This window comes from Megascapheus bottae, chromosome 17 (genome assembly GCF_031878675.1).
Source record: "Megascapheus bottae isolate mThoBot1 chromosome 17, mThoBot2.hap1, whole genome shotgun sequence".
In the NCBI taxonomy this organism is placed as follows: Eukaryota; Metazoa; Chordata; class Mammalia; order Rodentia; family Geomyidae; genus Megascapheus; species Megascapheus bottae.
The window spans coordinates 7,935,467-7,960,614 of NC_143525.1; the positions used below are offsets into that span (position 1 = coordinate 7,935,467).

Genomic DNA, 25,148 nt, shown 5'->3' on the forward strand with positions numbered 1-25,148 from the left:
GACAGTGGTTTATAGTTCAACTATGTGAGTACAGATATTCAAGTATTTTTTTTCAACAATGACAAAACAAAACTTTTTGTCTTTGCTATAATGTCAGGTTCCCTTTCTAGGCCCTCTCAGCCTGGTAAACCCTGCTCAGGAAAATTGCACCCCATTTCATGCTAATTTCTGAGGGCCACTGTAACATGTATAACTAATTACCGTGAGTGGCTTTTAAAGACACTTACACATCCATGCTCAGCACTGTACTATCCACCATAGCCAGGATATGGAAACAGCCCGTATGCCCTACAGTAGATGAGTGGATTGATAAAATGTGGTACCTATATACAATGTAATTGACTCATCCATTAGAAAGAATAAGATTATGTCATTCGTAGGAAAATAGATGGACCTAGAACAAATCATGCTAAGTGAGGAAAGTCAAACTCAGAGACAAATGGCACATTTGTAGTTTTTTTCTTTTTACTTCTGAGGAGGAATAAATTGGAGGGGGTACAGAAAAGGAGGTAGAAAGGGTGAATAAAGGCAATCATGCTATTTAGTAAACACAATGTGGAAAATGAACTACATAACTTGTAGGCAAGGATGGGTAGGGGAAAATGGGGGAAAGCAGAGAAAGAGGAGACATAGTTCAAAAACTAATTGTGCTCATTACCTGACTTATGAAATGGTAACCCTTCTGTACAACCCCTTAATCATAACAATAACATTATATTAAAACAGAAATGTATTGTCTTAACATATTCATAAATCAGACACCTAAAGTCCTTGCTAGAGTCCAGCAAGGCTGCATTCTCCAAAGCTTAAGGTAGAACCTCCTTCCTTGCCACCTCCAAGTAAAGGTGACCTTTGTCTCAGAATCCCGTAGCTCCAATCTTCATTTTTTTCATGAGTCTTTCTCTGGGTACAAATGTAGTGTATATTAATTGTACAAAGGTTTGTAATTGTGGTGTTGCCATACATATATCTATTCTACTTTGATCACATTCACCCCTTCTATCACTGTTATATGCTTTAGACCATGTTCATCTCCATCTGTCTTTCTTTTTTCCCTTCTACTTGTTCCCCACTCCAAAACATTCCCTGTTTGCATTCATATCATATATTTTTATATTTTTATATGGAGATTCCACATATGAGAGAAGATATATGATATTTGTCCTTTGCCTGGTAGGTATTACTTAACATCACCATCTCCAGTTCCACCCATTTTCCTGCAATTGTCATAATTTGATTTTTTAATGAATGGAGAATACTTCATTATATATATATATATATACACACACACACCACTTTTCTTTATCCATCATTGATGAACAGCCCCACACCAGGATGAATCTTGGCTCTATATGTCTCTCCTATCTCTCTCTTAGAAAGGATACTTACTGTCCCATCTAGATAATCCAGAATGATCCCAAGAACATTAAATTAAGTATATCTGCAAAAGCTATTGTTCCAAAGAAGGTCACAGTGACAGTTTCTAAGAGTGTTAGTTGCAGCCTCTTTCCTCTGGAGCCTCAACCTTCACCAGGTATCTATTGTCCATCAGTGGATCCTTGGTCCTCAGAAGCAATCCTCACACCTTCTCTGAACAAGGCTCAATCTCTGTCTGCTTCAATCTAGTGTGAGTGCAATATCTACTATACAGTGTTCTCTGTATCCCCCAGGGATCCTGTACATCAACGCAGCAGACCTCGGATGGAACCCCCCCGTGAGCAGCTGGATTGACCAGAGGGAACTTCAGACAGAGAGAGCTAACCTAACCATTCTGTTTGACAAGTACTTTCCAACTTGCCTGGACACACTCAGAACCAGGTAGGCCGAACAACAAAAGCAGGAGCAAATTAATGCAGCAGTGATGGACGTGTTGGCTTGCATCTGATGTCCCACTGATGTTCTGTCCTGTCCCCAAAGTCAGAATCCTCCAGGCACAACAGATGGCAAGGGGAGCACACATTAGAACAGCCATAGGATGCCTATTGGCAGTTCAAGCAGGAAGAGAAATGAATGAAAAGCAGGCAGATTTAAAGTGCCCTTCACAAATATCACATGGATACAGCAGAAGGAGACAACCAGTAGGAATGTCAGATGACAACCCTGGGTCAGATTCTTCCAATATTCATGGCTAGCAGCTGGCCTTCCCACAAATGATTCACAGGCCAGGCCAACAGGTCCAGAGATGAAGATGACTGACACCTGTCAGAGACATATGGCTTGTTCCTGTGTGATCACAGTCCAGATAGCATGGGCTTAAGGAGAATGTGTCACTTGACTAGTTCTGCCTGTAGAAACTTATTAGTTCTCTATTATGCTCTGCTTTTTGCTCTATAATATCACTTTTTTGTCTCCAAAAAGTAAAAGCGGCAAGCCAGGACTGTTGGCTCATGCCTGTAATCCTAGCAACTCGGGAAGCTAAGATCTGAGGATCACAATTCAAAGCCAGCCTGGGGAAGAAAGCATACTGAGACTCTTACCTCCAATTAACTACCAAAAAGCCTGAAATGGAGCTATGATTCAAGTGGTAGAGCACTAGCCTTAAGCAAAAAAGCTCAGAGACAGAACCTAGGCACTGAGTTCAAGCCCCAGGATAGGTGGTAGAGCACTAGCCTTAAGCAAAAAAGCTCAGAGACAGAGCATAGGCACTGAATTCAAGTCCCAAGATGGACACACACACACACACACACACACACACACACACACACACACACACACACAACCAGTCCAGTGAAACACTTCATTTACAGTTTCTACCCCTGTGTCTTGGACTTGAGTGGAAAAGGGAAGCCCTACTCTTCTCAGCAGTTATAGTTTCTAACCCTTCAGGATCCAAAGGGGATAGAGAGAAGAGAGGAAAGGGAAAAGAGGCCTGCCCGGGACGGACCTGCACAGCCTCAGTTGCTGTAACTACAGCAATATCTGACTTCCTTTTGGAGAATCTGGGCATTCTTTGGAGCCCTCCCCATCACTAAAGATCTCCATCTGCCTGCCATGAAGAAAGTACATGTGTCTCCTTCAGCCAGCCATGAGCTTCTCCTCACACTCTTTATGCCTCACTCCTCCAGGGGCCCCTTAGCTAGCATCCCACATACCCCTCCCTATATGCAAGCTCACATGTGGATTCCAAGAGACACATTCACCTCCCCCTTTGCTTTGACAGATTAGGATTCAGGCCACTCCAGCAAGAAGCCTCTCTGCACTTCACAATGAGATCACAAGGCTCCTTGCAGGTTCTCCTGGGCATGAATCCTTTACCAGCTCAGAGGAGTCCTGTAGAAGGCCTTACCCTGGCCTTGTTATCAGGGACAAAACCCTGCCTTCCTAGGGTGGGGTAGTATAGATTCACTGAAAACCAAAGTGCTTCCTCAAATCCTGTAACATTATTTCCAGTTCCTCCAGCATCTCTTTTAGTTGTTTGTTTGTTTTGATCTGGGATACTGAAAGAGTGAAGGGCTCAGGGTTGCAAAATCTCAGCTAGGCTGTCCAGAGTCTCATTTTGGAATCTATGAGCAACTGGCGCCTCTTGTATTGGTACCTCATTCAATGTGGAGCCTGTGATGATTGTATTTTATCATTCTATTCCAAACATGCATGAACCGAGAGTGAAGGAAGGCACACTCAGGATGCAGCTTTCCTGTGACTCATAAAAAAAAAAAAACTTCTGAAAGGGTATCAATGTATGTGAATTAAGGCACCTTCTATCTGGCAAATATCATGTAACCCTTCTATTAATTACAAAAAAAATATGAAAAAAATTCTAGACTGTTAGACCTACATCCTAATATGGGTGTAAGGACAGCAATTAGATTAAAAACAAGCATGAACATGACACCCTGGAGAGAGCAAGTACTGGACAATGCTAAGGCCCAAAACTGCTAAAGTGAGTTATAAGGAGATAGTATTGTTCAGTGGACCCTGCATGTGATGGTGTGGGTTGTGCATAGCTATATGGGAGTACATTGTGTGTGTGTGTGTGTGTGTGTGTGTGTGTGTGTGTGTGTGTGTGTGTGTGTGTGTTTGTGTGTGTGTACCTGGTTCCCAAGGCATAGAATGTCTTTGGTACATCTTGAAGATCTCCTAATTAAGACCTCTAAGGATAAGCTTAAAAATACAAAGCCTGGGCCAAGGAAAACTCACAGAGGTCTATTTTCACCTAGGAATTTCCATTCAACTCATGATTATGTAAAATCGCCATCTGTCTCCATCTTCTATGCTGCCCAGATAAAACTCTGGCCCCACTGAAACACATTTTCAGTCTAACTTAATTGGAAGGAAACCTCTAAGATAAAGAGGGAGAAAAAAAAACAATCTCCAGAACAGAATTGCTCCCAAATTTCTTTTTAAGGTGCTTTTTGAGTATTAAAATTATGAATGAAAAAAGTTTTGTTGCAGCACCCTACTTTCTCCTAAGGACTAAGAGCAGGTGCCACGTAAAGAGAAGGGAAGAAAGGAGGTGGGGAGGGAACGGGCAAAGGGAAGGAAATCTAGGAACCTTCTTAAGAGGGCTGTGTGTCCTCACTCCCCTAAAATGGGAGCTGACCCAAAATTTGCTGATGAGAACAAAGGCTTAGGTAGCACCCTGATTCTCAGTAGTCTCCAAAATGTGACAAGCCATGAGACTTCTAAAACCAAAGGGCTTCCATGGCTGTCCCATTGAGGCCTCCAGGGCGGGGTTTTCTCAGTGTCCTAGGGCAAGTCCTGATCTTACGTTGCAGATTTAAGAAGATTATCCCAGTTCCAGAGCAGAGTATGGTTCAGATGGTGTGCCACCTTCTCGAGTGTCTCCTAACCAAAGAGGACATCCCTGCAGACTGTCCCAAGGAAACCTACGAGCTTTATTTTGTATTTGCTACCATCTGGGCTTTTGGTGGAGCAATGGTCCAAGACCAGGTAAGGAGGTGTGCTGGAGTTACCACCACGTTGAAACCTACAGCAGCAAAAAGTGAACCTCAGCCGGGCACCCCTAGCTCATGCCTATAATCTTAGCTAATTGGGAGACTGAGATCTGAACGCCCAGGGACAGGACCCAGAATCAGAAGAAAAACAAGTGAAACTCCAACAAAAAATTGGAAGACAGAATATATTTTGAAAACATCAGCTCCTTTGATTATCTGCTCACCTCTCTGTCAAGGGCATTAGTCCCTGTGCAAGGTGAGAGAGACAGATCTGGTGTGTTTGGCGTCTGACCCTTTGAGCTAATAAATGTATCTGCTTATATGGAAAGTTGTACAGTTGGAATCTGAACAGCTACTAGTGTGTGAGCACTATCTGAGAGGGTGATGTGTGTCTAATTGAGAGGAGGAAAGATGCTATACCGTAGAAGCTTCAGTGGAAGGGATGGCTCCAGCCTTCTCTAAATCTCTGAGCAGGATATACTGCTCTGCACCAGTCTAAAGTTAACCCTGAAACTCAGAGGAGTTTAGGCCAAATATTAATTGACAACTAAGAGTAGAAAACCAAGCAATATTAATCTCGCACTGTTGACTTTGAATGTCTTGATATTCTATCCCCCTAACCCCATCCTTCCTCTATTTGCACCCTTTTCTTTACTTAGAAATAAAAGACATTTTCAATATTATGCAAATTAATCTCTTACACCTGACTAGCTGTCAAGAATTTTCATACAATGATAAAGAACATGGATTCTATCTGCAAATATTTAAGTGTGCAATTAAGTATTGTGAGCTATAAGAATTATCCCATACAGAAGATTTAGTCATCTTGGATTTTCTCATCTTTTGTCATTAAAATTGTGGACCCTTTCACCAGCACTTCCCCTTTCTTCTCCCGCTAATCTCTGGTTGTCATGATTCCACCCCTTCTATATGTATGTGGCCCCACACAGTATTTGACCTTCAGTGTCTGGCTTAATTCACTTAGCATAATGTCCTTTGGTTTTTATCCATTGATCACAGATGGAAGAATTTACTTTTTTTAAAGAAACTAAGAAGACAGATTGAATGTTCAATATGCTGTCACAAACAACAATAGCAATAACATGATAAATAAGAAAGATGGGAGAAAAGCTGGGTGCTGGTGGTTCACTTCTGTAATTCTAGTTTCTCAGGAAGCTGAGATTTGAGCATTGAAGTTCAAAGATAGTCTTGGCGAAGTCTGTAAGACTTATCTCCAATGAACCTTCAAAAAGCCAGAAGTGAAACTGTGGCTCAAGTGGTAGAACACCAGCTTTGAGTGGAAAAAAAAAGCCAAGAGTACATGGCCCTGAATTCAAGCCCCAATGCCAACACACACACACACACACACACACACACACACACACACACACACACACACGCGCGCGCGCGCGCGCGCGCGCGCACTGTGAGAAGAAATTTGGAGATGATAGATAACTCTGTACATACATTAGGTGATGGTTTCACAGATGTAGACCTGACTCCATGTTTGTCAAGGTGTGTACACTAAATACGGGCATCATTTTGTATGTTAGTGGCTAAAAACTCCACAGTTCCCTAGGAGAATGAACTAGAAACTTAGCCTCTCTCCTCATGTGTCTGAAGGTGATAAGAGTGGTTCCCAGCTCCTAGGCCTTGGTTAGCAGTAAATGAATGTGTTGTTCTATACACCCAGCTCAGATGCAGACAATGATCTCAGCAAATTATTCCTTATTAATATCCTAAAGTAAATGTTCAGCTTTATAGAAAACATTGGTGACTATATCACATCAGGGGATTGGCCTAAACTGTAGTTACTAGAGTTATAACTTACTCTCTCAGGTCTAGATTGACTGTGGAGTTCACTCAAAGAAAAATTAAAAACTTCCAGCTTTGTATGGTAAAGACATGCTTGAGGAATCCAAAAAGAAAGGAAACTGGGCCAAAAGAATAAACAATGAGCTCGTTTCTATTTTCCCAGACTCAGATTCTAACATCCATCCCATGTTGCTCAGCTCTCACAGGTTTTCAGAAAGAGGGCCTTCTACCCCAGCTCCCCTACCCTATTCCCCCTGGAGCCAGATGCCCCAAGGACAGAAAGGAAAAGGTCTGAGGGCAGGAAGATGTACAAACCAGGAATCTGACATCTGAGAGAGTGAGCTGTGGACTGTGCAGTCTTTGGAGATCATCTGGACAGCTTCTCTGACAGTTTTGCATTTCTTGTTGGAGGCATAGATTCCAGCAAGATGGATGAGATTTGGCTGTAAAGCACAGAGATCCTGAATGCATAGATTATTTTGCTTTCCATCAAATGTGATCTCTAACCTTTTCTACTGCTGAGATGTCAGACAGCAACGACTGGGCTCCTCTTCCATATTGACACCAACAGGCAGTGGGGTATCTGGAAGAAGACACTTGGTCAATTTTTCTATCTCTATATAGGGAAATGTAAATCCATGCTACTTTTTTTAAAAGGTGAGGATAAAAGCATCTCTCCAGGCATCCTGGGCTAGGAAGCAATTGGAGCTGTAGCCACTGTGCTGACCCACAGGGAGAGAACACTGAAGAAAGCTTTTAGCAGCAGGGAGTATCCAGGGTGCACTGTACAACCTGCCTTAAAACAAAACACCAAAAATAATGCTGTAAATTGGAAAGTAGAAATCTGGCCAAAATACTTGCATCAGGAGCAACAAAGGTATTTATAATTTTAAAAAGAATTGTGATGCACAAATACAAAACAGAGCCTGTGCCTGAATAGAAGGTTCAATTAAATAACAAGACAAAAACCCCCATGATCCTTGCTGAATAGTTTGCAGCCATTGCAGTAAAAGTGATACCCCAGAAGTACAGGGGAGAGAGAACACCCACTTTGGCGAACTGAGAACTCACAAATCATGTCTTTTTGTGCATAAAACAGAGATCATTTTAACTAGCCATAATAATTCAGAGTTGGTGATGGTGGTGCTAGTCCTGGGGCTAGAGCTCTATCACTTGAGCCACAGCACCACTTCCGACTTTTTCTACGAATGTGGTACTGAGGAATTGAACCTAGGTCTGCATGCATGCTAGGCAAGTACTCTACCACTAGGCCAAACTCCCAGCCCCTAATTTAGAGTTTTGCAATGATCAAATGGGGTGATCAAGCCGGGAACCAGTGCTTCATTTCTGTAATCGCAGCTACTCAGGAGGCTGAGAGCTGATGATCACAATTCCAAGCCAGACCAGGAAGAAAAGTTGGTGAGATATTTATCCCTAACTAACTCTCAAAAAGCCAGAAATAGAGCTTTGGCTCAAGTGGTAGAATGCTAACCTTCAGCAAAAATAGCTAAAGAACAGTACCTAGGCCCTCCTACACTCAGGACCCCCCCCCCCATACACACACACAACTAGAAGGGTGAAATTGAGTCCTAGTCTCTAAACACCAATAATGTGGCTGCATCATCTACTTTAGAGGACAGAGTGGGAACAGAAAATTATCTGAATCTAGAGGCCGTGGGTTTGGGGTTATTCATTAAAGTTCATTGCTGAGAACAGGTTCCAGATATGTGTTAGTAATTGGCAGGAATAACCTAGTCTTTACAGTATCCCATTAGAGTAGAAGTGAGATCCAGTGCCAGATTAGTTGAGAAATGACCAGACTGATCCAGTGGAGTCCTCATGAGGAGAACTTAATTCTTTCAAGAGGTAGCATCATCTTAAAGCCTTAAATCTAAACTCTCGTTTTCATACAAAGTTAAAAATCTGCTCTATACATTACCCCAACAATAAAATTTAAACCCCCACAAAAAACATACTGTATTCATCAACTAATTTATTGAATTGCAACTCCTTTGTACAACTACTTAATGTAATTTATTCAGAATAAAAGTCAAATTAGAAAATATAATCCACGAGATTTTACTCAGACTTTTCTGCCTGTATTCACTTCAGACTTTAATATTCAGATCTCAGTGTCCTAGGATAGATTACAGGTGTGAGCCACCACTGTCCAGTCTGTTGGTTTTCATGTCTGTGTGTTCAAAGGGCAGCTTCATTCTCTTCCACAGTTGCCAGTAGCAGCGGATAGATATATTGTAAGTGATTCTGTGTGTGTGTGTGTGTGTGCGTGCGCGCACGCATGTTTCAAGTTGGACATGACAAAATAGTTGGAGCGTACAAGTTGTTTCACCGTTACGCATTACTAGCATGCATGACAGCATGTGAATTATACACGTGTATAACTTCTTTGTGACAGAAAGAAAAGGATACCACTGTCTCTTAATGTGAGCCTAGATTTTAGAAGTATAGCTCTCAAGGAATCTTCAAAATCTTTTCTAGGACCCTCGTCTTGTAGGTGACACTGAGGCACAGGAAGAGGGGATGGACCCATGGTGACATATCTGAATCCCTTCTGAGCTTCCGTTCCCCACGTGCAGGTGTCCCCTGGGGTCAACATTCACTTTCAAATTCCGTTCTGCCACTCAAGTGTCCAGGAGCAAAGGAGCCAGTCTACTTCAAGAGTTCTTGCTCCATACTTAACCTTCCCACACACTTCTTGTCTCACATCTCTCCTTCCCCAAATCTCTGTGTGGCAAGGACAATCACCTATGCCAGTACCAGGAAATCAGCTATGTGCGCAAGTAAGGGTGCTTGAACATGCTCTGTAGTCTGCTTTTCTATTACTCTACTTGAATGCCAGACATTAGATGACCTATAAAGAAGAGTTATACCTTATAATCTTACAACTGAATCTGTGAGCATAGTTCTAGAGGCTGCAACTTAGCCAGGCCTTGTGCTGGCACCTGGAATTCTACTCCTCTATCCTATCATGGCAGAGGGCATGCATCTCATGATGAAATAGAACAAGCAATCTAATTCATGGCTCTCTTCATTTTCTTACAGAGCTGCTAATACAAGTCTCTATCTTTCCTAAACTTCATCCTCTACTCCACTGTCCCTCCAATATCTCCAAATATCTTTCACATTTCGGGCTGAAGTCTCCAGCCCATGAATTCTGAGGCTGCATATCCATCTACCTTAGTCATGCTTCCAAGCTGCAGCTACTCAAGAGTAGCTGCTCTGGAGAGCTGTGTCTGATCCTTGCATAACCATTCTCCTCTGGAGCAGATGCTCCATCCAGCTGACCTTCATTAGCAGGAACTCTTCATTGCCTCCCCCTGACCTTCTGTCCATGCTGGGACTTGTGTCTGGGCTTCTTGACTACTATAAGACTTTGTTCCATGATCTGCTTTATTTTTACAGCTTGTGGACTACCAGGCAGAGTTCAGCAAATGGTGGCTGACCGAGTTCAAAACAGTCAAGTTCCCTTCCCAGGGAACAGTGTTTGACTACTACATAGACCCAGAGACCAAGAAATTTGAACCTTGGTCCAAGCTTATCCCTCAGTTTGAATTTGATCCTGAAATGCCATTGCAGGTGAGTGGCCTTTGCAACCCTCAGTGGTGACGCCCCCTAGAGGAACCTGTAGCTACTTGTCTTTACAAATCACAGGTGTAATGAAATCACCGGTGCTTCTAAAGGACAGGAAGCAGACTCAACTAGTATCCTAGGGACATAAGGGGGTTGATGGATGGTGAAGCCTAAAGATTCTGTAATACATCGGCCAGGCCACAGGGAGGGAGATGACGGTGATAGAGGATTACGGGATGTTCTCTGCTGACCCTTACACCTATTTAGTGAGCTGCATTGACATAGAACCCTCTCTTCTGGAATGTTCCAGAATGTTGGGAGATGCACTGTTGTTTCCCACCATGCTTAACATGACCTCAATGCAGGCCTGCTTGGTGCACACAAGTGAAACTATCCGAGTGTGCTACTTCCTGGAGAGGCTGATGGAGCGGCGGCGGCCCATCATGCTAGTGGGACCTGCAGGCACAGGCAAGTCAGTCCTGGTGGAAGCGAAACTGGCCAGCCTTGACCCTGAGGAATACATGGTGAAAAATGTGCCTTTCAACTACTACACCACGTCAGCCATGCTGCAAGGTAAGGGGCCTGGAGTGCCATGACTAGACCACCTGCGTGACCAGATGCAGAACCCGGATGGACCATGTGATTCCTGTGTGGCTGCATCTCCTGCCAGTCCCAGCAAGTTCCCCATTCTCACCTTCTTCCTCTTTCCTCTGTGTCACCTCCCTAGCACCCACCCCTTTCCTGCCCTTTCTCTCTCACTTCTGCCTGAACTATTCTATTCCTCAAAGCAACGCAACAGCTTGAAGGCAGAGAGCTGAATGTCATCAAGAGCTTTTCATAGACATGCAGACATTAGGCAACAACCCTCATATTCTATAGAGGGGAAAACAGAGGCTCAGGTAGGAAGATGACTGCCCAAGGTCATCACCAAGGGCAAAGCTGTCTGATAACTCCCACCATCTGAACTCCCATCCCTTCCATGAGTGGATGCACACTAGTCATGAGTGGAAACTGGCCTTCCTGGTAGGGCTATGGGATTAGAAGCTCATGGTAGTACATTCCCTTTGCCATTCACTCCTCCTTATCCCTCTCTTATAGCAGGTTCTCCTCTTTCTTTTTCTCTTTCTTTCTTTCCTTCCTTCCTTCTTCCTTCCTCCTTCTTTCTTTCTTTCTTTCTTTCTTTCTTTCTTTCTTTCTTTCTTTCTTTCTTTCTTTCCTTTTGTCAGTTTTGGGGCTTGAACGCAGGGCCTAGGTGCTGTCCCTGAACATTTTTTGCTCAAAACTAGCACTCTACAACTTTGAGCCACAGTGCTACTTCCGATTTTCTAGTGGTTAATTGGAGATACAAGTGTCACAGATTTTCCTAACAAGGTTAGCCTTCTGAGTAGCTAGGATTACTCGTGCAGACCATGATACCCCTCTCCCCTTCCTTCCTTACCTCCGTCCCTCCCTCCATCCCTCCCTCCCTCCCACCCTCCTTCCCTCCCTCCTTCCTTCCTTCCTTCCTTCCTTCCTTCCTTCCTTCCTTCCTTCCTTTCTTCCTTCCTTCCTTCCTTTCTGTTGTTGTAGAAATACCCAACCTATTAAATAAAATGTTTTCTTTTGAGGAAGCATCCGTGACGATCTTCCAACAAAACAGGAGGGGGCGAGGCAGGTTTTAAAGAAAACACATCCTTTCTTCCCCACATCAATGACTCTGCCCAGTCTATGATTCTACACCTGAGCTCTCCCAGGTAGATCCAGTGAATTGTAGCTGCTGAAACTGTGAATTGCACAAGAATATAAAGAACTGCTATTTCAGTCTTCAGAGGGAAGATATTCCCATATTGGACAAAGCAGGGGAAGTTCCAACCAAAGTCTTCATCATTTTACTTTGTACTTATTGCCATTCATGTTAGGACCACACAAACCTGCCTACCCAACCTCCCCAATTGAGTAGGCAAAATAAAAAAAAAATCACAAAAGTGACCAATTCTGTATCTGCATTGTTTGCAGACTGATGTATTAAATATTAAACATGCAGTTTCTCAAGTGAAAAATGAGCTTGGTTCATCCTCAGTCATATTACCCAGTTGTCCTGTGGCCCCTGTCAACACAAACCCCAGGTTGACCACTACGATGTTGTGCCACCTCCTTTTACACTCTGGTTTCCACAGATCCTCTAAGAAAAAGCTAGCCCACTATCCCATATTCTTTCTTCCAGGATCAGGATCCAACCAGCAACAAATGCTAGAATGGAAACCATTGTTTTTCCTTCTTCTAGTGGTTACCTGCCTAGAACATGCTAGGGAGGCCTAAGCTCTTGCCCACTCCCCATCAGTGGCCTGAGGATTCTTTGCCTCTTTGAACCACTGGGCCTCATCCATGGCTGGGCTGGTAAGGGATCCCATCCCAACAATCCTGCAGGAATGTTAGTGAGCACAGAAATACATGGTTGAAAACTTCACATTAGAAATTCACTCTTGTTGAAGATAGAATATCTCTTACCTGCATATTGCATTTCTTCACCATCTATCCCTCTATTTCTTTGCCTCCCTTACACTGCCGAAGACATATAAATGAACAAATAAGACAAAAAGAAAAGAAAAGGAAAACAACAAGGAAAAACCAAAACTTGTTTCCATTTTCTGGTTCCTGTCATTATCTTAAGTAACAAAAAAATCAAGTCTCAGTGTGTAGAATTTGCCCATTTCTATGATATGAATAGTTCCCCCCACTGCAGGTCTGAGTATGGTCAGTCAATGCCATGTCTGTGAGCACAGGAGCCAGGAGAGCTATACTTCTGCACACTACTGCAAAGTCTTGGTGCTTCACAGATATGATGGATAGAAATAAACTTAAGGGCACAGTGGTAAAAAAAATGTAGTAAATTAATTAGGATGTGATGCATCTTGAATATTTATCATCATGGCTTCTAACATAATTTACTTGATTATGTTTCTTCTGTATTTTTAAATAATGGCTTGTTTAACAACCAGAGTGGGTGGGGAAAAGATCCCAGCTTCACAGATCAACTCTAGGAAATTGTTTCATCTTTACTACTTGAGGCGCCTAGATGCCCTCATACCAAACTATGTCCCAAACTTCCTTTGTGACACCAAGGAGTCAATGGTGGTGAGAAGATTGCCTGTGTCTGGCTAGTTCAAGTGGGAGCAATCTTCAGTCTGCCTACTACAGCTCTTCTTTCCTGTTCAAAGAGTTGCAGCTCTTGAGTTGAACAAGTGGTTAACTACAATAATAATAACAATAATAATAACTTACACCAACACTCATCAGGTATATCTGACACTAATCTGGCTTTAAACTTGGACACCTTCTACCAATTAGCACCAATTAAGGGGGGGTTCATTTTACGTATCTAGTGTCTCAATCAGAGCCACATTGTCGATCATTCTCCTTCTTCTCATCTCTCTCTTTTCAAACCAGATCCAGCAAGTTTCCTTGTTCCATTTTCACTCATATACATAAAGTACTTTGACTATATTCACCCTCCTTCCCTTTCTCAATTTGACTTTCCCTCTCCCACTCTTGCTTATACCCAGGCAAGACATTTTTCAAATTTCCAATGTATAATTTTTTTCTAAAAGCATATAAACACATACAAGGTCAAACATGCAGAATCTACACCCACAAATACATACGTATCTAAATATATATATATATATACACATGCATGAATCTGCATATGTATGCATATCTGCATGTGTGTGTGTTCTGCACGTGTGTATACGATATGTATACACACACACACACACACACATATATATATATATATATATATACATCTACCAGTGAAACCTCTTTGAACAATTAACTTCTTTAGAGTTAATCTTATATTTTTAGGCTCAATCTTATGCTAAGATTACTTCTATTTAGTTGAGGAAGAAACAGAGATATAGGAAAGTTCCCTGAGCTGCCTTGCAGGTCACACAGTATGTGGACCTGACTGACAACCCACGTAACCTGTGCTCAGAGCCAACAGGCCTTCCTGCCATCCCGATGAGAAACTACAGGAAGTACCTGCTGGCATTATGTTATCATTAGAAGTGCTATTTAGCTACTCTAGAGGCATGATCTCTTATAACCCTATTCCAATGGTCTTATATTGTAAAAATAAAAAGTTTACAGGATAGAAATTTAAAGCTGAAGGAGAGGCTATGCATTTATCCTGTGAGTTGCTGCATTTTTTTATATAGAGGTATTTTTTTTCTTTCCTCTTGTCTCATTGAGACCTGGAGAAACATTCAAAAAAATCACCAAGTATCATCAAATAGAGCCAGAGTGCACACTGGTTCTCACAACAGTTACACTTTCACCAAAACAGCTTTTTCTGCCCCTTGTGGATTCTTTAATGGCCTCTGCATAGCAGAAGTGGCTAATCCACCTTTCTTGCCACCTTAACCATTCAGAACCAAGAAGGAAAGGATAGGCAACCGGTTCCACAGAGCAGCCAACCCATGTGTCGCAGACACCTAAGGCAAAGCTCATGCCCTTGGCTCCTGTACTTGGAACCTCCTTCCTTCTACTCCTTGTTTTCATCACAGCCCAAACACTCCTGAGAATTTAGCTTCTAATTCAATTTGAGAAGGAACAGAGTGGTAGGAAAAAGAGAGGTTCCCAATATATAATGTTCTGGGAACCAGAAACCTGGTATCCAAGAGGGAAGTCTGAAAAGGGAGATGCAGAAACTCAAAAGATGGCTGCCTAGATGTCACTCAGCAAAGAGGCAGATCTGACCCACCATGCATTGCTCAGTGCTGTGAGTGCTATTAGTACTTAGACAATCCCAAGGGTTTAAGCAAGGGCAGAAGGCCACGTGGCACAGCTTGCGATGAAGGACAGCTAGTGTACCCAGACAGAAGCACTCATGTGTGTTTCTTGTGTGGCCTCCGTGGAGATGGGACCCAGCTGAATTTATTCGCTTGGTGGAAGTCCTAAGCAGAATTATGAAAAGTAAGGGGTTGCAACATATTTAGTCCTGGAAATCCTGGAGTTAGAAATATTTCCAGTCCATGATTGAAAAAAAAAGCAAAATGTAGAGAAATCTGTACACTATGCTCTAAATTATGTCTAGTTTAAAAGAAATATATATATGTGTATACTCTCATATGATACTTTAAAATTTGTAAACACTTTCATATAAAGCAGAAGAAAGAATGATATTGCCCAAAATAAGAAATGTACCTGATTTATGAAAAGATGACACCTCTGTACAATACCTTCATAATAACAATAAAATGATGTATATATTATTTTGTCATATACAACAACACACACATCACTTCCTATTTATAAATATATACTTAAGAGCATACAAGGGTGTGGGGCACTGGTAGCTCACATACACACTTGTAATCCGAGCTACTCAGGAGGCTGAGATATGGGGTTTGTGGTATGAAGCTGGTCCAGGCAGAAAAGTCCCTGAGACGCTTCTCTCCAATTAACCAACAAAAAGTGGAGGTATACATCAGATGGCAGAGGGCCAGCCTTGATCAAGAAAGCCAAGTGTGAATACAAGGCCCAGACTCTTAAACCCTGGTACTGGTACCCCTCCCCCCCGCCCATCATGAGCATACACAAACACCAAGGACATATACTTCGATCATGTATCTCTGACAAAGGGAACTGGACACAGAAAGTTGAGTGGGTAAATTCCTTTTTTTATTATAAGATGTTTCACGCAGGCAGAAAAGTACAGAAAATAATCTACCAGATGCCCATGTACCATTCCCCAGACATAACAGATGCTAGAATGTTGTCGTTTTACATGGTCTTAGCATTGTAAGTACAGCTAATTCTGCAGCCTCATTCTTCCTACTGCCTGCTGCTTTCCAAACTAAAGACAAAAATCAGTATGTCTCATTCTTTGGTTAAACTTTTGAGACATGCATGTACTCATAAAATACCTAATGTTTCTGTATGTGTTAAACTTCTAAAGCTATATCTCATTGTATTTTCATGTGGCAAAAAAACTTACATTTTAATTAATGAGTTGCTACATATAAATCTGTTTTACTCCTTTTTGCTGCTGGATGAACTCCATTGTGAAACTAAAACACAGCCCACCTATCTTTTGTCCAGGAACAGTGCCCAGTCCAATGGGTAGGGTGGTAGCACTGAGCAGTAGAGCTCAGGGACAATGCTCAGACCCAGAGTTCGATCCCATGACTGACAAAAAAAAGAAAAGAGAAATGAAGGGATGAGGAATTTGGTTAAGGTACCCGTGGGCTTATAGTTTCTATGTCAAAATGGGCTGAATATTTCCATCTTGAATTATTAGCTTAATAAATATTTGAGTGTTTAATTACACTAATTAGGGTAGAGTCAAGATCTGGCACAGTGTGCAAAATCAATTTCTAAAACCTGTTCCTTAAACCTGAAGGTTGGATGAGACCTTAAATCACAACCATAATTTCAAAGGAACCTTGTATGGCATGAGGACAGATCCACAGCACTCTTTCACTTAAAGCCAGCCTGACAAGAGATACCACCAACCAATATAACCTCACCTGAAAAGTATAATGCATTTCAAACAACACCTTTAAGAAAATAGATAAGTCATTCAGCTCATTCTGGTGCAGCAACATTGTGGAATATAATATACAACAATTAAAATCATACTTTTGAAAGATATTTATTATTGTATATTATATGAGAGCCATCATAATAAAACAAGGCATGGTAGTACACGCCTAAAATCTCAGCACTCAGGAAACTGAAGTAGGAGGATAATGAGTTTAAGGCTAAACCTGGGCTCTTTAGCAAGGCCTTGTCTTGTAAAATAAAATAAAATAAATAAAAAGAATTTAGTAAGTAACATTCAAACCTCTCTCTCTCTATATATATATATATATAATGTAATGAATTTATTATAATTCTGATTTTATGCAGAAAGATTCCTAGAGGAATAAAAACCTCAAATGATAAAAATGCATTGAAAGTATTGTTAACTGCTTGTCAGATTGAATTGTGACAAATTGTCAGTAAAATTGCATATATGTATGATTTCTAGCCTTTCTTAAATGAAAATACATTGTCTTTATAAACATGCAAAGATAAAAGAATGAGACAAAATCCCTTACAAATATAACTGAAAAGTTCTAACAGGTGCAAATTTAGATGATATGAAGGGAAATGGATCACACAGGTATGTAAATTGTGTGAGTGCAAAAGAAGACATGATCATTCATGATCTCTGTCACAGGAAAGGAAAAAAACACGATGCAGGCAGAGTTAACTATATTGAGAGTTTATCATGGGAGGAAGCCATGTTTTAAAAAGTTTAAGTTGTTGGGGCCAGGACTTTGGTCTTGTGGTAGAAGGCATGCCTAGCATGCATGAAGACCCGCGTTTAATTCCTCAGCACCACATTCATAGAAAAAAGCTGGAAGTGATGCTGTAGTAGAGCTCTAGCCTTGAGAAAAGCCCAAGGACAATGCTCAGGCCCTGAGTTCAAGCCCCAAAACTGGCAAAAAAAAAAAAGCTTAAGTTGGCATCTGGGATTACATGAGAGATTCCACAGGCAGGCAGACCTGAGTTCAAATCCTGAACCCACCCCAGATAAATCCTTTAATTTCTCTAAACCCCAGTGAATTCATCTGCTTGGAAGAATTGATGATAATGTATCACAGAGGTCTGTGTGGGTGACACAATGCCTGAGTGCCTAGCAGAACCATGTGAAGAACTGAACAAAAGAGGTGCTCTAGACTTCCGAGACTAGAGAAGGAAATGGGTGTAGCACGACAGGAATGACCTAACAAGGCAGCCACGCAGTGGCTCTCACCCAGAGAGAGAAGAATATTGGAATCATTACCAAAAAACCTGGATTCCAACTCGTGCAAGATCTTTAACTTACCTTCACCTCTAAGTCTTCAAAGCCACCTGAAGACAATGAAGTTTGTTCTACCAAACTCATGAAACAATAAAATATACACATCCACCCCATTTTTTAAAATTCCCAAATACTCTCCTTTGTGGAGTTCCTGGAGTTATAACAATGAAAACAAAGACAAAGTCTCCATACCCTGATGGAGTTTAGATTCCAATGTGGACGGGTAGATGAGATAATCAACCAGATAAATAAGAAACATCTAGAATATGAAGCAGTTGTAAGAGGTTATGAAGGAAAATGAAGCAAAGGATGAGGATGAGATATGGGAATTCAATTTTAGATAAGAGTCCCAAAAGACCTTACTAAGGAGAAAAAAAAGTAATTTTTGAGTAAAGAAAGCAATTGCTGCTAGCATTTGGCAAAAGATACCAGGGAGGGGAAGCTGCCAGCGAAAAGGCCCTGGGGCTGCAAATGATGATGTATAAGCAGAAAGATGACTAAAGTCAAGTGGGGGATGATGGGAGAGGAAGGCAGAGATGCAGGATTAAGTGCAGACATACTCAGAATGAGTACCTAACATAAAATGGAATGCCATGGAGACCCGAGGCGGGAAACTAGGATATGTGACTAATACTGCACAAGGGGAGAAGCCTGCTGTTTCCAGGCTATAATGAAAAAAGTCTACCAGGAAAATGGGTACATTCTTGGAGAGGATGCTAGAGTGACTGAAAGAGAGCCCACAGACAAGGATGACAGCCACAGAGTTGATAGAATGAGATTAGGTAAATCTGGAAATTACTCTTCCAATATAAGGTGGCCAGCCAGGTGCCCATAGGAAGCCAGCCCAGGCAGATAACTCAGTAAGATTCTTTTGTTGTTGTTTTTACTTCATGGATTTATTTTTAATTTGAATGTTATTGACAAGGTGATTATATATGTATATATGTATATACATAATATGTATGTGTATGTACACATATGTTGGCATGTCCATATGTACATATGTGTGCATACACATATATGTGTGTATATATGCACATATATGTGTATACATGGTCAATTTATGCCTGAGAACCTGGGGAGCAGCATGACCTGGTGGAACTGGAGGCAATGCCTCCCCTACCCACTCACTTCTTCACCCTGACCTCATCTCTCCATGCACATCTTAAGGTGAAATTGAGAAGAATGGATAAGTGAGCTGTGGAGCCAGGAATGGACTCTTGTCTCTAGACCGGTCCACGGTCATCAGAAGCTCCTACTTCCTGAGGTGTCACTTGCACTTTCAGCATAGACATCTTTTCTCACTTATGAAACCCCTATTCCTCGGATCCTGCCCACCTACTGGGGAACTAGAACTACTCCATGTCATCTCATCCATTGCCTAGCGTGACTTGGAACAAAGCTCAGCAGTGAGGGGCTCAGAACTGCGTCTGCCTTTCTCATCTTTCTTTGGAGAGCTTCCTACCATCCATTTGAGACAATCTAGCTCACTCCAAGGTCACTGTCTGCTAAACGCTATCCTCCTCTCCACAGTCCCACAGACACATAAAGAGTGTCATCAACCCAAATGACAAGATCTGCTTAATGCCAGGCACTGATTTGAAAATCGGTGCCTTGGGAAAAGGAGAACAAATATTCCTAAGGAGAGAATTTCCTATTCACGGGGCTGTTCTCAAAGCCATGTCCTTGGCAGCCCATTAATTATATTTCATTTTGACAGATCTCATATATAGTTGTTATATCTTTATGAGGGGGAAATGAAGGTGTTGGGTGATTAATTGGTTGATAGTGTATGTTAATTGGATGCTAATTAAATTTAAATTTAATTCATATTTGAAACACTTAATTTAACTCAGGACCAGGAAATTAGAATATTCAAGCTTCTTGAAGGAACTTGTCTTTCTATCTGTCACCTTCCTACATCTACTGACACTTGCTCCTTGTTTACAAACTTGTTTTTCAAGAGAAGAAATCAGATGGTTCATAGAGCTCCCAGCTGTAATATAAAAAAAAAGTGTTGGTTCTTGCAATCCATAAATATTTAATTGCTTTACTGAAGAAAAAACATCTCTCTCCTCTATTCCTTGAGTTTGTTCTAAACAAGTCCCATCAGGCTAGAAACAGTACTGTCTCATTCCTTCCCTTGGCTTAGTAATTGAAGGAATGAGTCCAGAGGTAAGTCTCTGTTCTTGTCTCCAGAAAGACCCTGGGAGCCTCTGCTCAGGGCTCAGAAGATGAAAGGCAGCATAGGGAGCTGGCTTATGACTCTGGAAGCATTGGGGAAATTTTCTCATGCTTCTGTGTCTACTCACTATATCATAGGAAATGCTATGAGTTAAACACTCTGCAGACTAGTTGCAAACTAATCCAGCGAGCCTGTGTTAGATGCTCAGGGCGGGGAAGATGTCTTCATCAACCTTGGAATGGGAGCTTGGAACTCTCCTGCCACTTTGCTTAGGCTGAAAGGAAAGAAATACCAAGGATCTAGCTCTCTGTAGGTTTCCTAGAGACAGTGTGCTGGTTGTCCTTCAGTTTCTAGCTAGGAAGCACAGGTCTGACGGCTGGAGCCTGGGCTTTGAGATTTAGCTGCTCTGGGCTGCATCTCTGGTAGCATTACTCAGTTCTGAGCCTCAGTTTCCTCATGGATGAAATGGGATTGTACTGATTTTGAAGTCAACCGAATTAAATGAGGTGATACATGTTTGCCCAAACTTAGCATATCACCTGCAGTAAGATGTTCAGTGCCTAGTACACTGCCATGGTTCTTGCCTGGTATTTCCTATGAATCACCTTGCAGTCTAGTGGAATATGCGTGCACACGTGTGAGTAAACCAGTTTATCCTCCAGATTATGCCGTCTCATTATTGGCCTCCTTCCCTCAACAATTGCGTCTCTCCTCAGCTGTCCTGGAGAAACCTCTAGAAAAGAAGGCTGGCAGAAATTATGGCCCGCCAGGCAACAAGAGGCTCATCTACTTCATTGATGACATGAACATGCCCGAGGTGGATGCCTATGGGACTGTGCAACCCCACACCGTCCTCAGGCAACATCTAGACTATGGCCACTGGTAAGAGCCCATGGACAGTCAAGCGCCTCATAATCCCAGCACTCAGGAGGTGGAGACAGCAGACTTGTGAGTTGGAGGCCAGCCTTGGCTGCATAATGAGAGCCTTTCTCAAATAAAGAGGGAGGGAGGCAGTAGGAAAGGAGGGAGGAAGGACAGAAGGGAAGGAGGGAGGGAGGGAGAGAGAGAGGAAGGGAAGGAGGAAGGAATAAAGGAAGGGAGGGAGGGAGGGAGGGAGGGTCTTGATACCAAAGCAAACAAAGCAAGAGTCCACTGGCTCTGCTGCTAAAATAGTAAATCTATGCTTAGCTGGATTACCAGGTGGGAATCACTGGGTAAACCATACTCCTCCCCCAGTTCCTGGAGTGCTCACTCAGGCCCAGAGTCTAAGATAAATGCAGACAGCCCAGCAGTGGCACTGAGCTCCCATCTAAGAAAAGAAATGCACTGCTGGAGACTGAGAAGGGTGTGTGTGTGTGTGTGTGTGTGTGTGTGTGTGTATGTGTGTGTATTAAAAGAGGAGGCTAGAAAAGAGAACCTTGACACCTATCAGTGCAACTAAAAAATGTTAAACATCTGTAGCTGACTCACACCTATAATCCTAGCTGCTCAGGAGGTTGAGATCTGAGGATCATGGTTGGAAGTCAGACCAGGTAGTGAAGTTTGTGAGACTCATCTCCAAGTCCAAAAGTGGAGCTGTTACTCAAAGAAACTCGAGGACAGTGTTCAGGCACTGAGTTCAAATTCCAGAACAACCAAGGCACACACAAAGTTTTAAATATCTGAGAATCACAGTTCAAAGACAGTCCCGTCAGAAAAGTTCACGCAACTCCAATTCACTACCAAAAAAATCTGGAAGCAGAGCTGTGGCTGAAGCAGTGGAATACTAGCCTTGAACACAAAGGCTCAGGGACCACCACACACACACACACACACACACACACACACACACACACACACACACTATATATATATATATATATATAGCATGGAATGAAATTTGGTGATACACCGAAGACGTTATCCACAGACCTGTGTGGATCCTCAGCCTCTTCAGATAGTCTCTCTTCATCATATAGTTTATATGGTAAGTATCTGTACAAGCCAGAAAATTGTAAGTTAGTGGTTTGAGTCAAGAATTATAGTGCTAACTAGAGTTGCCTCTCACTCCTTATTCAAGTCTTCTTGCAATGCCTGCCTTATCCTGTTCAGCCACCTTCAATCTTTACAGCAGTATACAGGTCTCTGAACTATACTGAAGACCATGGTCAAACTCACTAGTTCTAGTTGGTTTTATTATTTCATTATTATTTTTCAGTAGTCATGCAGAGAGGTTTTTAGTTCAACATGTTGGCTTCAGAGTACAATGCATTTTGATGGATGAGACCCCTTTCCTATTAGTTTTACTTTAAATTTCCTGGTCACCAAATTTAAAGCAAGAAGCAAAACATTCCTGGAAATTTTATCATATTGCTTTCTGAGAAATGTTCATTTTATACCTTCTCCTTTCTCCTCAGACTTCCAGCTCTACCCAGCTGCTGATGGATTTAATTTCTTAGAGAAGCCCAGGGGCAACTCAACCCATGCTTCCACATCTGTATCCCCTACTTGTCCATTCTATCTGACCCTGAAGAGGCCCTCGCCTGCTTGAGACCTCGCACAACTCTCACTGGAAATATCTTTGTCTTTACTTTTCTTCTTCTCCCCTCTTCTCTTCTCTCTTTTGAGACAGATACTTGCTTATGGTCTGCGCTGGCCTGCAACACAAATTCCTCCTGCCTCAGCTTTGTGCTTAAAGTGCTATGATTAAAGGTATGTACCACCATGACTGACTCACTGGAGATTTTTACCACTTTAGGTATGACAGGAACAAACTGATCCTGAAGGAGATCACGAATGTACAGTACATCTCCTGTATGAACCCCACTGCAGGCAGCTTCACCATCAACCCACGGCTTCAGGTATGGAGGGGGCGAACTGTAAAGGTGATAGCTTATCAGAGTGGATGGCAACTTAATTGTAAGTGACAGTTTGCTTTTCCGTGTCCAGCTGTCAAAACGGTAAACTCGACAGAATGCGGATCTGCCATTCTAGGAGAAAATGGAGCCATTGTCACCAGGCTTTGTGGACCTAGTAGGGGGTCATAGAATTTGGCAGATTCAATTCTGTTATTCTTCAGATTGAGGGGACTTGGGGGGGGGGGTAAGATGGTTTCCCAGGGTGTATGGAGATAGAGTATGAAGTTCAGATTTGGGCTCAGACTCACTCCCTACCTACTACCCTATCTCGTGTAGCCATCTGCAACCAAAGATCCAATACCATTCCTTCCCTCAATCATTTTAATGTGTGTTAAGCATGAAAAATGGGACCAAAACCCTTGGGAGAATTCTCCATTATTGTATCCAAAATTGGAAAAGATGATATTCATTGTCTTTGTGTCTCTCTCTGTCTGTCTCTCTGTCTCTGTCTCTCTGTCTCTCTGTCTCTCTGTCTCTGTCTCTGTCTCTCTCTCTCTCTCTCTCTCTCTCTCTCTCTCTCTCTCTCTCTCACACACACACACACACACACACACACACACACACACTCCTCACACCTCTGTCTTCCCATGCAGCGTCACTTCAGCGTGTTTGTCCTCTCCTTCCCGGGAGTCGATGCCCTCTCCTCCATCTATAGCACCATCCTGACACAGCACCTGAAGCTCGGGAACTTCCCAGCCTCCGTGCAGAAATCCATCCCCGCACTGATCAATCTGGCCCTTACCTTCCACCAGAGAATTGCGGCCACCTTCCTGCCTACGGCTACCAAATTCCACTACATCTTCAACCTCAGAGACTTCGCAAACATCTTCCAGGTGAGTTCTTCTCCACCACGGCACACTAGAAGGTTAGCGCTAGTTAAACTAGCAGGTGCTCTATATATGATCCTCAGTTCATACTGTGTTTTAAGTCCCACGATGAATATTTTTTCTGACTCACTGTATACTCATTTGTTTTCAAACATTTGGAGAGTTTCTAGTTACCCTTTTCATTGATGGCTAGCTTATTTTCACTCTTGCCCTCCCTCAGGATACTCAATATAATTCTATTCCTGTGAATTATAATTTCCATTTGTTAACTTCTCTATTGTAAAAGAAATGATTTGGTTCTTTCTAAAGTTGTTGGGATTTGCTCTATTTCCCCAAATATAATCAATGCCCCCTTAAAAGAATGTGTTCTGGAGATGTTGGGTAAAGTTTCGTCAATATGCCAATTAAAAGAAGTTTGAACATCCTGTTACTGAAATTTTATGTGTAGTTCCTGATATTTTTAAATTTATATTAGTTATATGGGGAAGAGATTGCATTGCGACCTTTCTTTCACTCATGTTTGTCATATATTCCAGCCAGTCTCACTCCCTTTATTGCTCTCCTCTCCTTCCCAAAACAATTCCAATGGGTTGAAAATATGGCACTGTGATTATGGACATGTCTCTTTATACTTTTATTTCTGTTATGCTTTGTATTTTTTTTTTTACTTTAAAGCTAGAAGCATGGCTCAGGTGACAGAGCTTCAGCAGGGGGTGGGAACTCAGGAGGTCCTGAGTTTAAACCCTAGTTCAGTCTCTACACACACACACACACACACACACACACACACACACACACACACACACACACATTGTGCTATTATATGCATATAAACTTACAAATACTTTACTATTGTGTCTAGACTATTGTCACAATTAGTATGTCTCTATGACTAATTACTTATTTATTAAATGTATTACTTTTTCATTAGAAGTCAACTCTGTCTGACATTTGTGCAACTGTTCCAATTCTTTCAATTTATCGCTCTCTTTTTTTGGAAGTACTAAGGACTGAGCTCAGGGCCTTGGGCTTGCTAAGAAGATACTCTACCGCTTGAGCCATGTCCCCAACATTCTTCCTATCTGTACAATACAACTGTCCATTAGT

General features: G+C 42.1%; 1 protein-coding gene across 1 annotated transcript in view; it reads left to right on the top strand.

Annotated features, from left to right (window-relative positions):
* Positions 1-25,148, top strand: part of Dnah9 (dynein axonemal heavy chain 9) — a 306,051-nt gene that overhangs the window by 159,220 nt on the left and 121,683 nt on the right. The window contains exons 35-41 of the mRNA XM_090349542.1: positions 1,671-1,818; positions 4,716-4,890; positions 10,134-10,307; positions 10,667-10,874; positions 21,034-21,199; positions 23,055-23,157; positions 23,808-24,047. Of these exons, the coding sequence (XP_090205668.1) occupies positions 1,671-1,818; positions 4,716-4,890; positions 10,134-10,307; positions 10,667-10,874; positions 21,034-21,199; positions 23,055-23,157; positions 23,808-24,047 (1,214 nt within the window). The remainder of the gene's footprint in view (positions 1-1,670; positions 1,819-4,715; positions 4,891-10,133; positions 10,308-10,666; positions 10,875-21,033; positions 21,200-23,054; positions 23,158-23,807; positions 24,048-25,148) is intronic.